General features: G+C 42.3%; 1 protein-coding gene across 1 annotated transcript; it reads left to right on the forward strand.

The window, feature by feature from the left end:
- On the forward strand, positions 1 to 8,981 carry prss16 (serine protease 16). The gene is made up of 13 exons (XM_030067570.1): positions 1 to 61; positions 860 to 1,035; positions 2,187 to 2,286; positions 2,750 to 2,879; positions 3,183 to 3,306; positions 5,179 to 5,256; positions 5,381 to 5,428; positions 5,530 to 5,649; positions 6,012 to 6,176; positions 6,479 to 6,620; positions 6,761 to 6,940; positions 7,524 to 7,678; positions 8,843 to 8,981. The coding sequence occupies exons 1-13, from the start codon at positions 1 to 3 to the stop codon at positions 8,912 to 8,914; spliced, it is 1,551 nt and encodes a 516-aa protein (XP_029923430.1). The 3' UTR covers positions 8,915 to 8,981.
- The last annotated feature ends 7,024 nt before the right edge of the window (positions 8,982 to 16,005 follow it).

The raw sequence follows: 16,005 nt of genomic DNA on the forward strand, positions 1-16,005 counted from the left end.
ATGTTTTTGTCACCAATACGCTTTCTTATCCTTCTACTCCTTTTGAACTTTGTTGTTTCCGGTGAGTCAATGAATGTTCCTGTCAGTGTGATTAGTGTGGAAAATATGTTTTAACTTCCAGGCTTGTGCATCATTTTATCCATTCTGACATTTATATCCATTTTCTTTGAATTAAGGCAACTTCTGCTGCAAATCTTGGTATAATCAAAAACGTGCATTATATTGACATTGATCTTTTATGAGGTTGGACTGTTGCTGGGCATATGCATATGGTATGAAGCCTATAAACTGTGCATTGTCACTGAAGACAAGAAATCACACTTCTTCCAGGAGTTTTTTTTTTCTTTCATGTTTGCAGTTGTCAAAGTTGTGAGCTGAGAAAAACACCTGAACGCTACTAGTGACAGTGAATCCCCAGGGCATCTAATATTAGATGCTGACTGTTCCTGAAATAGCACTCCCTTAGCACATATTGTAGGTCTACTTTGCAAGCATTTTTGTCAGCCTTCATATTAGTGACGTGACCTAAAACTCCAGGGTGCAAGCAAACATGTTGTGTCTGTTTCCATCAAGCAAATGGCAATTAGAGGCAGATTACAGGCTTTAGTTCACTCAGAAGAAGCTGGATCTTGTCAGCTGTGGCCATGCATGGAGCCAGCAGGTCAGTAGATCTGTTGAAATGGCTGACATTACACAGGTGTAAGTTTGAATTGAAGTAATTAGTGAATTTGGTCAATCAAGGTTGCCAAAGCTGTTTATTTGTGCCATTTCACAGATCTGTAACATTTCTGCTGTTCTCCTCCACTCAAATTCTTTTTCACTGGCTCTCCTGCTGCTCCATTACTTCTTTTATTATCAGGACAAGTTCTGAGGAAGATCAAGGAGCGTGTACGTGAACTCCAACTCCAAAAAGCCAAGCAGAGTCTCCTGACGAGCACAGTTAGCGGTAAACAGCCTGTTGAACATGTAAAGGAAGGCAAGATCAAGCAGCCGCTGGACCACTTCAACCGTCAGGTCATCAAGACCTTCCCTCAGGTAGAGAGAGAACTCACATATCACACCATGCTTTAAACTTTTATATCTTTGGCATTGAACTCATGGTCTTTTCCAATGGAACTGCAAATAACAGATAATTTGAACTTGTAACTAAAACATGATAAAGGCAATATCTTTGTGAGGGTTGGGGGACGGTACTGAAGAACTGAGAGGAGCTCGCTTTGATACAAGAGACCTTACACTGTAAAAAGCTGCTGCAAATTTAAAGCAGCTATGCAAGTAAAACTTTATTTAATGTGTCACACAAGCAGGTTTTCAATAGTCAGTGGAGTGTATCCTGTTCCAACTAAATGAGATGCTATACATTCACCTTATTTGTCAAAAGTTCATTAATCTGTTGGGTGGGGACACTCCTCCACCTGTTGGAAGTATCAAATCAAAACTGAACGAAATACAAAATTGTCTGTCAAATATCAGTGAGCTTTTGCTCTGTTGAGACAAATCTGGACAAATTTATTTCCTCTGTGCTGCAGAAATTGGGAGCACTGATGTTCAGTTTCTTTGAGATTTTTTTTTCAAGTGTTGAGTGAGCTCTGTGTTTTTATAGTTCTGTTTTTCAGTTTCAGTTTTTATAGTGAGTCCCTTCTCACACCGTTACATGAAAGAAACATCTATTCTCATGGCTGCAGCAGCAAACCGATCATCTCTGAAATCAGCAGAAGAAAGACAAACGCCATGTCAACAATGGAAATACTACTAAACTAGACTATGTGATCTTATTGGCTATTTTTTGGCAAATCTGTATTGGTGACTGCGAATAAAGCTGTGTGAAAAGTTCGGCAATCAAAGCCATTGCAACACTTGGCAGCAAACTGGACATTTTGCCTGTGTGAGCATGCCAAATTTCAGTTTTGCTTTATTATACTGCCGGCTTGAAAAGAAAAACATTTATCCCCGAGGAGAATCCAGCTTAATGTGGTAATGGTACATGATTTCTGGGTATTGAAATGTTCAAACTTCAGTTACCTCCCCCTGCCATCTGGGGCCACCAATGTGCAAATTAACACTCGAAATCCATGAGCCTGGAGGTGCCTTTTAATTTAGAACCTTTTTGATTGAACCCTCTTCACAAAATTCCTCCATTTATTTTCAAACATTTTGAAAACGTTGTCTCTCTGTCTGTATTCCAGAGGTTCTTTGTGAACGACGCCTACTGGCAGCGTCCTCATGGTCCAGTGTTCCTCTTTATTGGAGGAGAAGGCCCCATCTTTGAGTTTGATGTTCTGGCAGGTAGGATACAGCACCTCTGCTCCCTCATCTGTCAAATGCAGGTAACTCACATAAGGTGCAGAAAATGATTAAAATGACATGGCAGCAAAAACTATCACATTCACCCAGCTGTCACATGCGCTGAGGTTTGGAATAAAAACTGAAAGTGTGATGACTGAAGTGTCACGTTGTGCGTGCGTAAGGTGATACTGTGTTTACAAGCTCATCCTCACCTTCACCTCTCCTGCCTCCTCCATCTTGTTATCACACTCTTTCATCATCCTCATTTTTCCTCATTTATGCATAACACGTGAGAGCCCTGCCCTCTGTTTCTGTGTATGTGTCAGTGAGATGGAGAAGAGCGGCACTGTTGATCAGAACAGTACTGCAAATCTATATTATTATTGCATGGTTTCAACCATTGTTGATAATATTAAATCACACTTTTAAATGAATTTTAACTTATTTGAACCTATTTTCCTAGGTCACCATGTGGAAATGGCTGTAGAGTATGGGGCTCTGCTGTTGGCTCTGGAGCATCGTTTCTATGGAAACAGCATCAACCCAGACAGCCTTGAGACAGAGAATCTGGCTTACCTGAGCAGCCAGCAGGCGTCAGTACTGGTTCTTCACTTGTGTGTGTGTGTGTGTGTGTGTGTGTGTGAGACAGAGAAAGCTAGTGTGTGCATATGTGTGTGTGTGGGCATGTGTCAGTGTGTTTCCCTCTCCCTCTCTGTTTATGGATATTTGTGTATATGGATGTCAGGGAGTTAGTATGCTTCCTCTGTCTGTCTCTCTCGCCCACTCTCTCCATTTGTTTTGCTATGTTTATGTGTCTGGGTGTAAAAGACTGAGATTTCCAAACTTTGGTTAAAAGGTTAAATTGAACCTTTTGCGTTTCTTCCTCTTTGCTCCAGGCTTTCTGACTTGGCAGCGTTCCACCAACACATCAGCCAACGCTTCAGTCTGACTCACAGAAACACATGGATCAGCTTCGGAGGCTCCTACTCTGGAGCACTGTCCGCCTGGTTCAGAGGAAAGGTGCATGGCCGGACTCAAATATCAGCCTCTAGAAACATTTAAAAATGCACCGAACAAAGCTTTTGTGTAAAACTACACCAGCCATGTCAGCTTAAATCACAAAGTAGGACTGGAATGGAGGAGAGTGTCCCGTCCAAGCACAGCATGAAAAACACCTTCTGCAGGTTGAAAACTGCCTGAGCTAGATACATGAAGCCTTAATTTGATTTGGCATGCCACCTCAAAAACATGTTACTTTACTTTTTCTTTTCACTGTCACATCCATGTCTTAATATCTGGGGCATCTTTGCTGGCATCTTTTTTAATGCCAAGCTAGGTTTAACACCAGAAACTTTGTATTATACACAAAACTAAATGTTAAAAACTTAAGTACATATGGCATGCCTTGCAAAATGATTTGGGAAAATGCATTAGATATGAACAGAAGTAAATCTTGGAACCCATTGGCAATTTTTTGGGTTCTCTTTTGCTCGAAATGTTAAAAAAAAAAATAATAAAACTCAGACTACAGCGGAAACAAAAGTGGAAACCAGAGTGCTTCCAATGCCAAAATCTTGTCCCTAATCTACAGACTCAATATATGAATGTATAGAGTCTATTTATAGAGACTAGACGGATGTAAATGGGCCAGAACTTTAAATGACACTGGCATTCAGCTTTAAGAAGACAAATGCAGGCCCTTTACTGTTGGTGAGGGGAATGCAAGTACTGGTAGAATGGGGTTTCCATGGAGCCTGGAAAGTGCAATGGGAAAGGCCACAAGGTATAACCAGATCCTTCAATTTAATTAGCTTATTGCCACGATTTAGTTCATTCATGACCACAAGATAAGTGTACAGTACTCTTCCTTCCTCCCGGGAGCTGGGAGCTGTGACTGAACAGACAACGTTTGTCCCCGAGGATCTCTGGGTGAGCAACCTGCCCCCTTACCAGGAAGCAGGTAAGCAGGTCATTGCATTTCTTAGGATGCGTACAGTCTGCTTCTGAGAGAAAGAAAGAGTTCTGCACACTTATCTCATGGCCACAAATTGTAGGAAGGAGCTGATTAAATTAAGTTGGCACATTCATGTTACTCAGCATGAATGTGTCATCCAAATTTCATGGCAATCCACTGTAGATTTTGAGATATCCAGCTTGACCTTTTGACCTAAGCATGGCAGTATAGGAAAGGTAAAAGGGTTGTCAAAATCAAGGGGAATCTTCCCTTGGGGAGAATGAATGCACAAACCAAATATCATGGCAATCAGCTGATTGGATTTAACAATATCTCATGTGCAAAACTGACATTTTGGCCAAAGGTTGTCACTAAAGGGAAGGTCACTAAAGTTGACAGTGTTCATATTCTGGGGAGTTCACTAATTTTCATGGCACTCTTCCCAGTGGATTGTGAGATAACCTGCCTAACGAGTTGAAAAAACAGATGGAGGGATGGACCAACACAGCCATCCTTAGCCTGCATCTGCCAGCGGGGCAAAAATGCAAACTGCCTCAGCACTCACTTACATTTGATGAATTATGGGTATTAAAGTCCTAAAAATCAGACAATTACCTCTTGCTGCCATTTGGGAGTGCCAATGTGAAAATAGCCCAGTGCAGCTTTTTAACGTTTTCAGCCCAGAACTCAAACTGAGTTTAATTCAACCTCACAGTAGGACCCAGGATCAGAAATGTGTACCTCATTTACTCAAATACAACAATTTTGAGTCAGAGTCCTGCGGTTTTCAAAATGCACACAAAATCTACAGTGTCTATACTAGACATTGGGACACAAGTCAGAAAACACTATACTGTAGACATTATATGAGTGTCTACCTGTGTTTTTCGATTCAGCTCTTTTACCTCTATCTCCATCATTCTTTTGTCTCACTGCAGTTCCCCCATTTGGTGTTCGGGGCTGTGGCCTCCTCTGCTCCTGTCAAGGCCATCCTGGACTTCTCTGCATACAACAAAGTAAATTGACACAATCCAGGGTCATTATTTTGCTATAATGTGTACTTATTTAGCAGTGAGTGCATACTGATACATTTTCTGCTTGAAATAAACACATTCCCACTCATGCATCTATCATTTTCAGATCGTTTCATTGAGTCTGACGAATGAGGCAGTTGGAGGCTCAGACAAGGTGCAGTGACAACCCCTTATATTGGCGTCTCTGTAAATATCTCTTATAAAATGGCTGGACATCCCATGTGTCATTTTCTCTGCTGTGTCCTCTCCCTGCAGTGTTTGGCTAATGTGCAGGAGGCCTTCGCCACTGTGGAAGCGGCACTGATGGGCAATAATGCCGGCAAGGTTGCCAAGGACTTCGGCTGCTGTCAGATCCCTAAGAATCTTGATGATCAGGTGACAAGTGTATTTTTTATGAACCTCGATGGTTATTAGGGTTAACAATGGCCCCAGTCACAAATGAAAGCATAGCACCATCTGTGGGATTTCTTCTGCAGCAGTTTGTTATTGTTTTGTTCTTTGGATTGTGGATATTTTTTTCACTCATATTTAAAATAATGATGGGATATCACAGTTTGATATTATATAATTTTTCCAAATTATGTTTTGCCCTTATATATACAAGGTTTCCTTTTAAAATGAAGGTGTTTTCTCCTTTTAAAATGAATTCTTTACTTGTCATCTCACATCTATGGTCGTTATGATTCAACAGTGTTTCATTAGTGTTTCATTCTTCTTTCCACACACCTTTCATGCAGACTGAGCTGATGGAGAACTTGGCTGACATCGTCATGGGAACGGTGCAGTATAACGAGGAATGGGCGGGCCTGTCTATTAACAAGATCTGTGATGTTATGACCAATAAAAGCGAGGTGTATGAGGAAGAGATGGACGCTTACAAACGACTTGTTCAACTGGCGCAAGTATGAAGAGCACAAACATTGACACACCAGGTGCAACACCCTGCCTACACGCAGCTCACGCTTGTCATGCACATTTTTAACCAGTAGAGGACGCCATTGAACTATATTTGTGGATTCCATAGAGGTGACAAGCTTGTGATCCCACTAACTGAGTTAAATTAAAATAGTGCAAACATCTTGTATCCTGCTAACATGGGGATTCCGAATGCGGGCCTAGGGCAAGTCTGTTTCATGCCTATGTTTGAGTATGTGTGCATGTATGTGTGTCTGTGTGTGTGTGTGTGTGTGTGTGTGTTCTGCAGATCTACCGTTCCATAAGTAAGGAGGCCTGTCTGAACGTTTCCCATGAGCACTCTGTGAACACTCTGTTTGACACGTCGCTCAAGTCGGCCAGGAAAGGGGAGAGACAGTGGCTGTACCAAACCTGCACTGAGTTTGGCTTCTGTAAGATACACAAACACACACACACACACACACACACACACACACACACACCCTAAGATACATGGCGAACCTGGATCTGGATCCCTTTTTGGGTGCATGTGTGTGTGTGTGTGTGTGTGTGTGTGTGTGTGTGTGTGTAGACCAGACTTGTGAGGATTCCAGTTGTCCGTTTTCTGGGATGCTGACCCTGCGGGAGAAGACAAAACTCTGTTCCCTGGTGTTTGGCATATCCCAGTACTCCCTGCCTGGACGCATCGCCTTCACCAACACGTACTATGGGGCAGACAACCCACAAACACACAGGGTGCTCTATGTGAATGGTGAGACTGATTTCACTGCAGGCATGTACACCACAGTTACAGTATCATAACTTATTATCCAATGACTGATGGCTGGTATAGACTTAATGGACCATTCTGTATGTTTAGCTTAATATCAACAAAATGTATATACTATACTATCATTTGCCTACCTTTTATCAGGCCATTCGTTTCCATTTATTCAACTAAGATATGAGGATGAACTTTAAGAAACTTAAACTTTCTTCACATCAGCACTCCATTACTAATAAAGTCGTCCACATTAGTTTCCTTAAAAGCAGCAGCACTTGTTGTGTTTTGAAGACTTGAAATTTGGCAAAGTGATGTGAACTTATTTGAAAGCTTTCCTGGTGGTTGGAATATTATTAAGTGGGAATTTCAACTAAAAATTCAAATTATACAATGGGAGAGAGAGTAGGTCTTGCAATGTCAAATGTTGGTAATTTGTTGTAAATGGGCCAAATGTTCAAAATCACTGGTATGGTCTTTTAAGTGTTTCTTTTTGCACCAGAGCAGTGGACCTCTGGGGCCTTAATCAGACCACAGTGTGTCTGTAACTGCTTTTTTGGCCCCTGTCCTGAAGGTGGCGTTGACCCGTGGCAGGAGTTATCGGTGCTTCACAACAGGACCAGGGCGGGGGGTGGCGACCAGACCATCTTCATTAAGGACACTGCCCACTGTGCCGATATGATGCCTGATAGAGCCGTGGACCGCAGCTCGCTCCAGAGGGCCAGGCGGGTGTGTATGCCTCATTGAGATGTTACTGACACACATAATAAATGCTGTGGATCACAACAAACCCTACTGGGGTAATCAAGTCCAATATTGGACTTGATTACATTTTAGTTTAATAACAGATCTAGATGGCTCTGCCTTTGCTTAGCTTAGCTTCACTGTCATTTTAGTAATGTTTAAAAGACTTTATCATATTACAGGACTTTTCAATCCAGTCCTCAGGCTCCTCCAGACATTTCAGTTACTATATCTTTTTAATTATTGGACTAACACATGTGACACAATTAGTCAAGGGCTTGGTAGTTAACTAATTAGTTTGTGCTCGCCAAAGAACTCAACAAAATTCTAGGGGTCCCTTGGGACTGGATTGAAAACCCCTGTCCCACTACATTGTCACAGTAAAGCATATATTCATGTAATGTAAGCATTCAGTATTGACAGAACAATGTGGCAACTCTTTACAAAAAGTTAGTTGGGGGGCAAAATAGCAATTTTCTAAACCAAGGAGGGGTATGTCCTTCCCTCAGGGTTGGGCCGATATTGGCCTTTCATGAAAATCTGATAATGGCCTGCCGATGTTTTCCCCATCTGATATGATCAATATAAAGCAGCTTGTTTGATTACATATCGATGAACTGATCAATACTGTGGCTGGTTGTCTATGGGGAACCCTTAACTTAATTGATTCTAATATGACATTTTTATTTGCTTTGATGCATTCAAATATGATTTTCACTATTTCATGATATTGAGTATTGGCACAAAATATTAGCACTGGTCTTCAAGAACCTGTATTGGTCAAACAGCTGCTGATGTTCTTTTTTTTATTATTTGGAATTATTTTTCCATTTTCATATTTATTTAACAGTTACACAGAACACAAAACACCCAGAAACCTTGACCTCAACCTTGGTGGCATCAGTGATGTGTCTGTGTACTCTAAGTAACACTGCCAAATGTTCAGAGAGGTGTTGTGTCTTTTTCTAAAACTATATGTGATCTTGTCAAAAGGAAAACAGATGATCATTTCCCAGCTGCTGATATTCTTGATGAAACTAAGTCAAAACTGCTAGTTCAGGGTTCTCTCCTTGTGCAGCATGAAAAAAAATGTAATGTTTTTGTGAGCTTCGACACCGTTTTCCTTACTGTCTTTCCATCCTCTCTCAGGAGATTGAGAAGCATGTGGCCGAGTGGCTGAAGGCAGCTGCCTGGGAGACCACTGAGAAATTAATGGTCTGATCAGAGCATCACATTATAGCCCAATCAGCTCTTATCTCTTCACCCTGAAACTGATTAAAAGCAGTTTATAAGCTGCTCTGCCCGACTCCGAGAAGCTACAGTCTCCTCCATCCTGTGTCTTTCCTTCCATTGATTATAAGAGTGATTATACAGTAATAGCCTTAACACCACTGCAGATATTGTTATATAACCTCTCCATAGCATTATACTTGTTTGTGCATGTTGTGTGGATGCTGGTGTGGGGTTTACATGTGTGAAAAATGACTTTCCTCCTATGTTCACTGAGATTTTTTCCGTGTGTTTATTAATGTTATGGGAATGCAGATAATTAATCTAAGTTTCTTTTGTGTCACTATTTTTTATTACCTGTCATCCTTGCTTAGACCTTGTTTTATATCTCTTGAATTTCTGATTGATGAGTCTCATAATCAGGCTTGATGTTTATGGAGTTTTGAGGTTTACAGCTTGAGAGTTTAACCATGAGCAGCAGTTTCACTGTGCTTGCATTAAGACAATAGTCTGATGGCTTTATCCCACTTAATGCATTTCATTAGCTTTTATGCTCTGTCAATAAAAGATAATGTTGTGGTTTATGTGCGGTTTGCATTTTGTATTTGATATCCATTATCTGTCATGACCTAATGGCATCACTAGGGGGCGATATTTCTATATATGTGTCAAGCACCTTTCTCTAAAATATATCAAACTGCTGAAACGCATGAATTTTGCACACTGATATAACACTTTTTTAAATTCAAAGTTGCCATGATGTCATAATCTATCTATTAAACTTTATATGATAGTATCCCTGACCACTTCAAAGCCCACATTATTAAAATAAAAAATAAATAAATGAATAAAAATAAAAATCTGAAATCTGAAACAAATAGTGATAAAATTTGAAAAATGGACCCAGTCATAAAATCTGATGATGTCAACCTAAAATTATGAACTAGTTTAACTTGGATAACTTGGAAGCATGGATATAGGTTTTTATTTAGTTTAGGATGATTGGTTCATGAGTTTGCATGGATGTTGAGTGTGTTACTGTGTGTCACTCATGTTTAAATGTGTCTGTGAATGTGAGAAAATGTTGCTGTGTTTGTGTTTATAACAGTGAGGGAGATTATTAAGAGAAGGAGAGAGTGTTTGAGAGAGAAAGGTGAGGAAGCACCAGTTGTCCCAAGGCCATCTGTTTCCTTATGGGCCAGTGTGTGTGTGTGTGTGTGTGTGTGTGTGTTTGACCCTCTCTGTTGGGGGGTCACTAGTGGGAGGTTACGACCCTGCTGACCCTGGGGGAGTGGAGATCATCAATCAAGTAGAGGCAGGACGGAACAGCAGGAGGGGAATCACACACGCACACACACACACGTGCATGCGCGCACACACACACACACAGAGATACTGTAATGCCTATGCAAAACCTCCATGTTAACATAAGATTTTATACATGAAGTGCAGTCATGGAATGCGGTCACATGACATTTATGTCAACCAACTAATCATGAATAGAATAGAATAGAATAGAAAATTAATACAAGAACTTCTGCCTGCTTTGTTAGAACCACCTTAACGCCAGGTAAAATTTATAGAGGCCCATTCCAATTCTACTTATTTCCAAATATCTACAATAGCTGGTGCCTTCCAGGTCTAATGTAATTCATTGTGTAGGGCTGCGGGATGCTACTGTTTTGGGGACAACACACACAAACATGCATAAGGTCCTCGTAGGCATTTGCTGTCAGCCAAATGGATCGTTGTGCTTTGTTTGATAACATACATGCTTTCTTATTCATGGAAAAAGTCACAGATGCTAGCTCGCACACTTTCTCTGAGCAAACAGAGACAGAGTGAGACAGATGGAGCACAAGTGAGCAAACCCAAGGCACTTTTTCACTGCATTGCCTCGATATTATCCCCCTCCTTACATTCGCTCATCTCCTTGCAATTGTAAACAAGAGCCCACCCGCAAATAAACACACATGCAAATAAATACAAGCACACACACACACACACACACACACACACACACACACACACACACACACATCCCAAGAGCCACTATCAGGGTTATCAGCTGGCACTTGCAGAGCAACAGCGCATGCTTTTTTCTCTCTCTCCCTCCACCATTTCTCTCCTTCTCCTCCTCCACCTCCTCCTCCTCCTCCAGCCTGTCCTGTTGATCAATGAGGAAGTTCTTGGGCCCCAACTATTAATCAGAGCCTATCGGCGATCTGTCTGCCGAGCCAACCAATCACGGCCCTCCGACAGCTGGGCCATGACAAATGTGGCCCGGTGGAGGCGGGGAGAGGTTGGGGGAGGAGGAGAGAGGGCACTCTATCTGATCCAAGTCAGGTCACGGCTGCACTTATGCACTTACAGTTGATTTTTAACATGTTGATTGAAAACACACACACACACACACACACACACACACAAATAAACACATATACACACACATGTCTGTGCACATGTCTATTCACTTGGGCATGACCAAACAAACACCTGGCTACATATGAAGTGTATATATGGAAATCAACACTCACAAATGTATTATAATCATTACATATATATCCTTCTTTGCTGATGAGCCTGTACTGTAAAAGGAAGTGATTCATCAACACATCTTGTTTTGATATTCATTCAAGGCATTTTGTACCCATGTAGTACCCACGGTGACATATTACTGTAGACCGCACATTGCTTCAGACCACACCCTCATCTAAAAATTACTTTATGTGGCAACAGTTAGCACAACAAGCCAGAATATAAAGTAAGGAGAGTGTTCCATTTTTATGAAATTAGGGAGAGTCTTCCTCCACTGCTGATCTGTGGTCCAATGCCGAGGCCTGTCCTCACACATCAAAGCTTCATCAACACGCCGCCATCCCTCTTCTGCATAATCACCATGCTCACACTCATCCATTCACATCTTATTGCCATGATTAGATTACATCTAATGCCATTGCTGTGCTCCCATCCCTCTCGTCTTTGCCCCCTCTTCCCTCCCTCTCCCTCTCTCTCTCTCTCATCATGGATTTCTTGCAGATCTTATTAGTATGTGATGCAGACCAGGTCTCTCCCTTTGGATTTATGAACCCTCCGACTTCTCTCCTTTAATCTCTCTCTCTCTCTCCCTCTCTCCTCCTCCGCTCCCTTCCTGCATCTGTCCATCTATCATTCCCAGGGCCGGCGGAAGAGTATTAATCCCTCCATCCCATCTCTCACTCCTCTGGACAGATGAGAAGGTGGAGGGGAAGATGGAGACGGGAGGAGGAGGAGGAGGGGTGGAAGGTAGGAGCCCTCAGATTAGTTTTCATAATATTTCTGTAGCATTGTGGAAAAATGGAGAAGCATTACAGGTAATATATGCAGATTTACTGGATCACAGGTCACTGCTGGCTGCTCTTTTGATGCCTTCAACAGGTATGTGTGTGAGCTGGAGACGGCTACAGAGGTGAGTGTGTGTGGGTGGATTGCGAGGGCAATATGTACAGATGGGATGGTAAACAATGTGTGTATGTGTGTGGGAGGGTGTGTTTAAGATCATGTATGTGTCTAGGATGGGGCGTGTGTGTGTTTGTTTGCACACATGTGAGTCACAGTTTCTTTGCCATGATGGAGTTGATGCAGAGGGGTCAGTTCTGCAGAAGTGCAGCGATGCAGCCGCATATTATTTACCTGTTGATGCATTTCAAACACACACACCCACACACACCAAGTATACTCAACAGAATCCAATAAGCCCCAGACAATCAATTGAAGTGATAAGGACATTTAATGAGTCCTATCTCTGTAGGCGGTCCAGACCTCTAATTCTGCAAAAAACAACAAGCAAAATCAGTGTAAGGAAAAGAAATAAACCTTTGACCGGCAGGCAAGGTACAGCCGACTCCTCTCCTCTCCTCCATCCATCCCTCCCTCCTCCATCCCCACCGCCCCAAACCGCCAAGCCCGCACAGTGACAGGTAGATTAAGGGGCGTGATAGATGCCCCTCTCTCTATCTCCCTCTCTCCATCTCCTCCCTTGCTCCCCCTCTCCCTCCCCTCCATCCATCATGGCGGCTGGTGTAATTGCGGCTGCGTGGGGCTGGCAGAGGGAGCCTCCATCCATCTCCTTAACAACAAACAGTCATGAGGACGGATGGCGCTGCGCTCCCCAGTTAATCTCCATCTATAAGGGGACCGGGGAAGGGAGTTGGAGGGGGGGGTCAAGAGTAGGAGGAGGAGGAGAAAATAACAGAAGGGGAGAAAGGTAGTGTTGGCTTACTATAAACAAAGAGAGAGGCAGGGAGATGGAGAGGAAAGCCAGGAAAGATGGAAAGAGAGCGAGTGGAGGTGAGGTGGAGGGAGGAGGGAGGAGGAGGAGGGTCAGCACAGGTAGAAATAGTAGGGAAATAAAGGAAGAGGAATGACCAGGTGTGCGGAGAGAGAGAGAAAATGGGGGAAAAGTTTGCAAACAGGGTGCAAGAACAGGTCGATAAGGGCGGATTGTTCGGCGAGCCTTCCAGATAGAAAGCCAGAGAGACGAAAGGGAGGGGGAGAAAATTTATGTCCATTTGGCCAGACGACCCAGAAACTGGAGAGGCACACGCTCATAAAAATGCACAGCCCCCTCCCCACTTACAAACACACACCGGCCCTTACTTTTCTCACCCCTCTCTTTTTCTTTCCTCTCATCCTCTCCATTTTCTCGCTTTTCCTCCGTCTCTCTACCATTCTGCTCCCTCTCTCACAGGCAGTGGAGGTTCTCTGATGTTTTGGGGCGGCTGTGTGTGGCTCCCAGAGGTCACGGCAGCCATATTCTCTTAATGGCAGAGTCACCAAAGTCAACTAGGCTGGGTGGCCTGTGAGCCTCTCTCCTTCTCTCTCTCTCTCTCTCTCTCTCTCTCTCTCTCTCCCCCCCCCCCCCCCCCACCAGAACGGCAGCAGATAGTGTTTTTTTTTTTTTTTTTTTTAAATGTTTTTCCACCGATGGTTTGTTGACTCTACAGTTCTGGCTACACTGGCCAACTGTGTCTAACAAAATGTCATATTTGCAACAATAACATGTTGCAGCGAAGAACGTAGTTGACAACAGGAGGTGTTCTTCAAATTGCACTGCATCCAATGTCATAACTTTACTACCAAAAAAAAAAAAAAAAAAAAGAGGTTGATTTGTGATAGCTACAAATCAAAGAGCCAAAATCCCAAATCACCAAGGCATAGTTTCTTGCCAAAACATGAAAAAGCCTTTAGCCTAGTGAATGGGCTACATGTGTCTATGATTCAGTCTTTATCAGGACACATATGTTAAAGCTGCATCTAACGCACACATATGTAGAGGTTGGGGTTAGCTACCTGGTAACTAGAGTGCAAGTGGATACAGGTGTCATCATGAAAATATGTATGTTCAAAATTTCATCCATTATAACTATTAAACTATTAAAAACAGACATACAAAAAAGTTGAAATTCTAGAATAATCCTCAGTTTGTTTCCTCAGTATGGGTGCCAGGATTTCCAGTAAAAAGGGAAAGGATTAGGAGGAAGATGAGGCATTCGTTGTCATTGTCTTTTTATAACTACTCGTTTACAGTGTCCAAATCTGTTTCACATTTCATAAAGAAACTACAACCCCACGCACCAAGGAGCACACACACAGTCTTGCAGTTACTAAACATGCACACAAGCACATACACACACACATAAACCCAGGTTCCTTCCCCTGTTGTTGTTTTCTGTTTTCTAGCCCTGGGCAGCGCCTGCAGTGAGGCCCGCCTTTGAACAAGAGCACCTTGACACTGACCATCAGGCACACAAGCAAACAAGTAAGCAAGCACACAAAGTTGCACACACACACACACACACACACACACACACACACACACACACACACACACACACCATTACTTCCACCATCATAAACACACACACACACATGCATGCTTCTCTGACACACACTCAGCAGGCCCTATGGGTGCAGAGGAACAAGCAGTTGAGTCTTGACAGGGAGTGACAAATAACTGCAGCAGCCCTGACATGCAGCACAGTCCTGTAGAAAACAGCCTGTTCGTACAGCAGCCCTCCTACCCTGCCTTCCACAACACGAGATGCAAAGTTGATTTTAAGCACTGGAAGGACAGCCTCCAGTCAAACATCCACGTGTGTCTATTTGAATTGCATTTTTATCAGCCTGTGTACTTGCGCTTGTACAGTCAGTACAGTTCGCATGGAGTGTAAATGTTTTATGTCACCTGAAAGCACAGAGCCTTTAGTGGCAGCTGTGAGAATGTAGGATACATGATGCTGCAGCCTACTGTCTTTGGACAACTGAGACTGGAAAGCCTCACTTATCCAAACTCCAAGTTAGAAACTGGGCAACAACAGTTTCTACAAGGATCAAATCAGTCTATTGCATTTTGGTACCAATCATTTTGACTTTTTATAAAACAACAAAATAGGATTTTTAGGTCCTATATTCTTCCGGTATACATTCCACTGGATTTGTACTGATCATATAAAAATCTCAACTCATAGACCTAAGCCTATAAAATAGACAGACACTTTGAGCACAAACTGAATATCATAATTACTAGAATCTCTGAGGAGTGCTACCAATTAAATATTTTGCTACTCTTTTAATTCATTCCAGTTTCCAGTTTGATAAATTGTTCATTCATCTTTCAGTCAAATCAAGTGATAGTTTTATTTGTGTGTTGTAAATCAGTCTAACCTATAAATTTAGTCTTCATTCTACTATGTGTCAGGATCATCTAAAGTTCGGGGGAAATCAAGCTGGAAGAGGGTCGCTTTTTTATCCAAAAGGCATGCCTCCTGTTGAAGTTTCTTTAAGCAGGGCAATGAAACACCTGGTTATTTATTCTAAATACATGGCATAATAAAAAATAATCTTTTATGTAGGGCTATTGTAAAGCTTGGCATTTTCAAAACAGTAAAAACCTCTGTAGATACTGATTCACTGATATATTCAGTGCAGGCTTCAGGCTATAGGTTAATCAGTCATTTCATTCAACCTGTTAACAAAGTGAAAACAAGCCTATGGTCGCCTCTTTCCAGTCCATTGACACTTCTCCATGGCTGCATTAAAGG

The sequence above is a fragment of the Myripristis murdjan genome, chromosome 13 (genome assembly GCF_902150065.1).
Source record: "Myripristis murdjan chromosome 13, fMyrMur1.1, whole genome shotgun sequence".
Taxonomy (NCBI): Eukaryota; Metazoa; Chordata; class Actinopteri; order Holocentriformes; family Holocentridae; genus Myripristis; species Myripristis murdjan.

Excerpts from the sequence above, each read along its gene's own strand:
- prss16 (XM_030067570.1), top strand. The coding sequence starts at position 1 with ATGTTTTTGTCACCAATACGCTTTCTTATCCTTCTACTCCTTTTGAAC. Across the intron at positions 62-859 it reads TTTGAACTTTGTTGTTTCCG|GACAAGTTCTGAGGAAGATC; the intron begins GTGAGTCAATGA and ends TTTTATTATCAG. Across the intron at positions 5,257-5,380 it reads ACTTCTCTGCATACAACAAA|ATCGTTTCATTGAGTCTGAC; the intron begins GTAAATTGACAC and ends TATCATTTTCAG.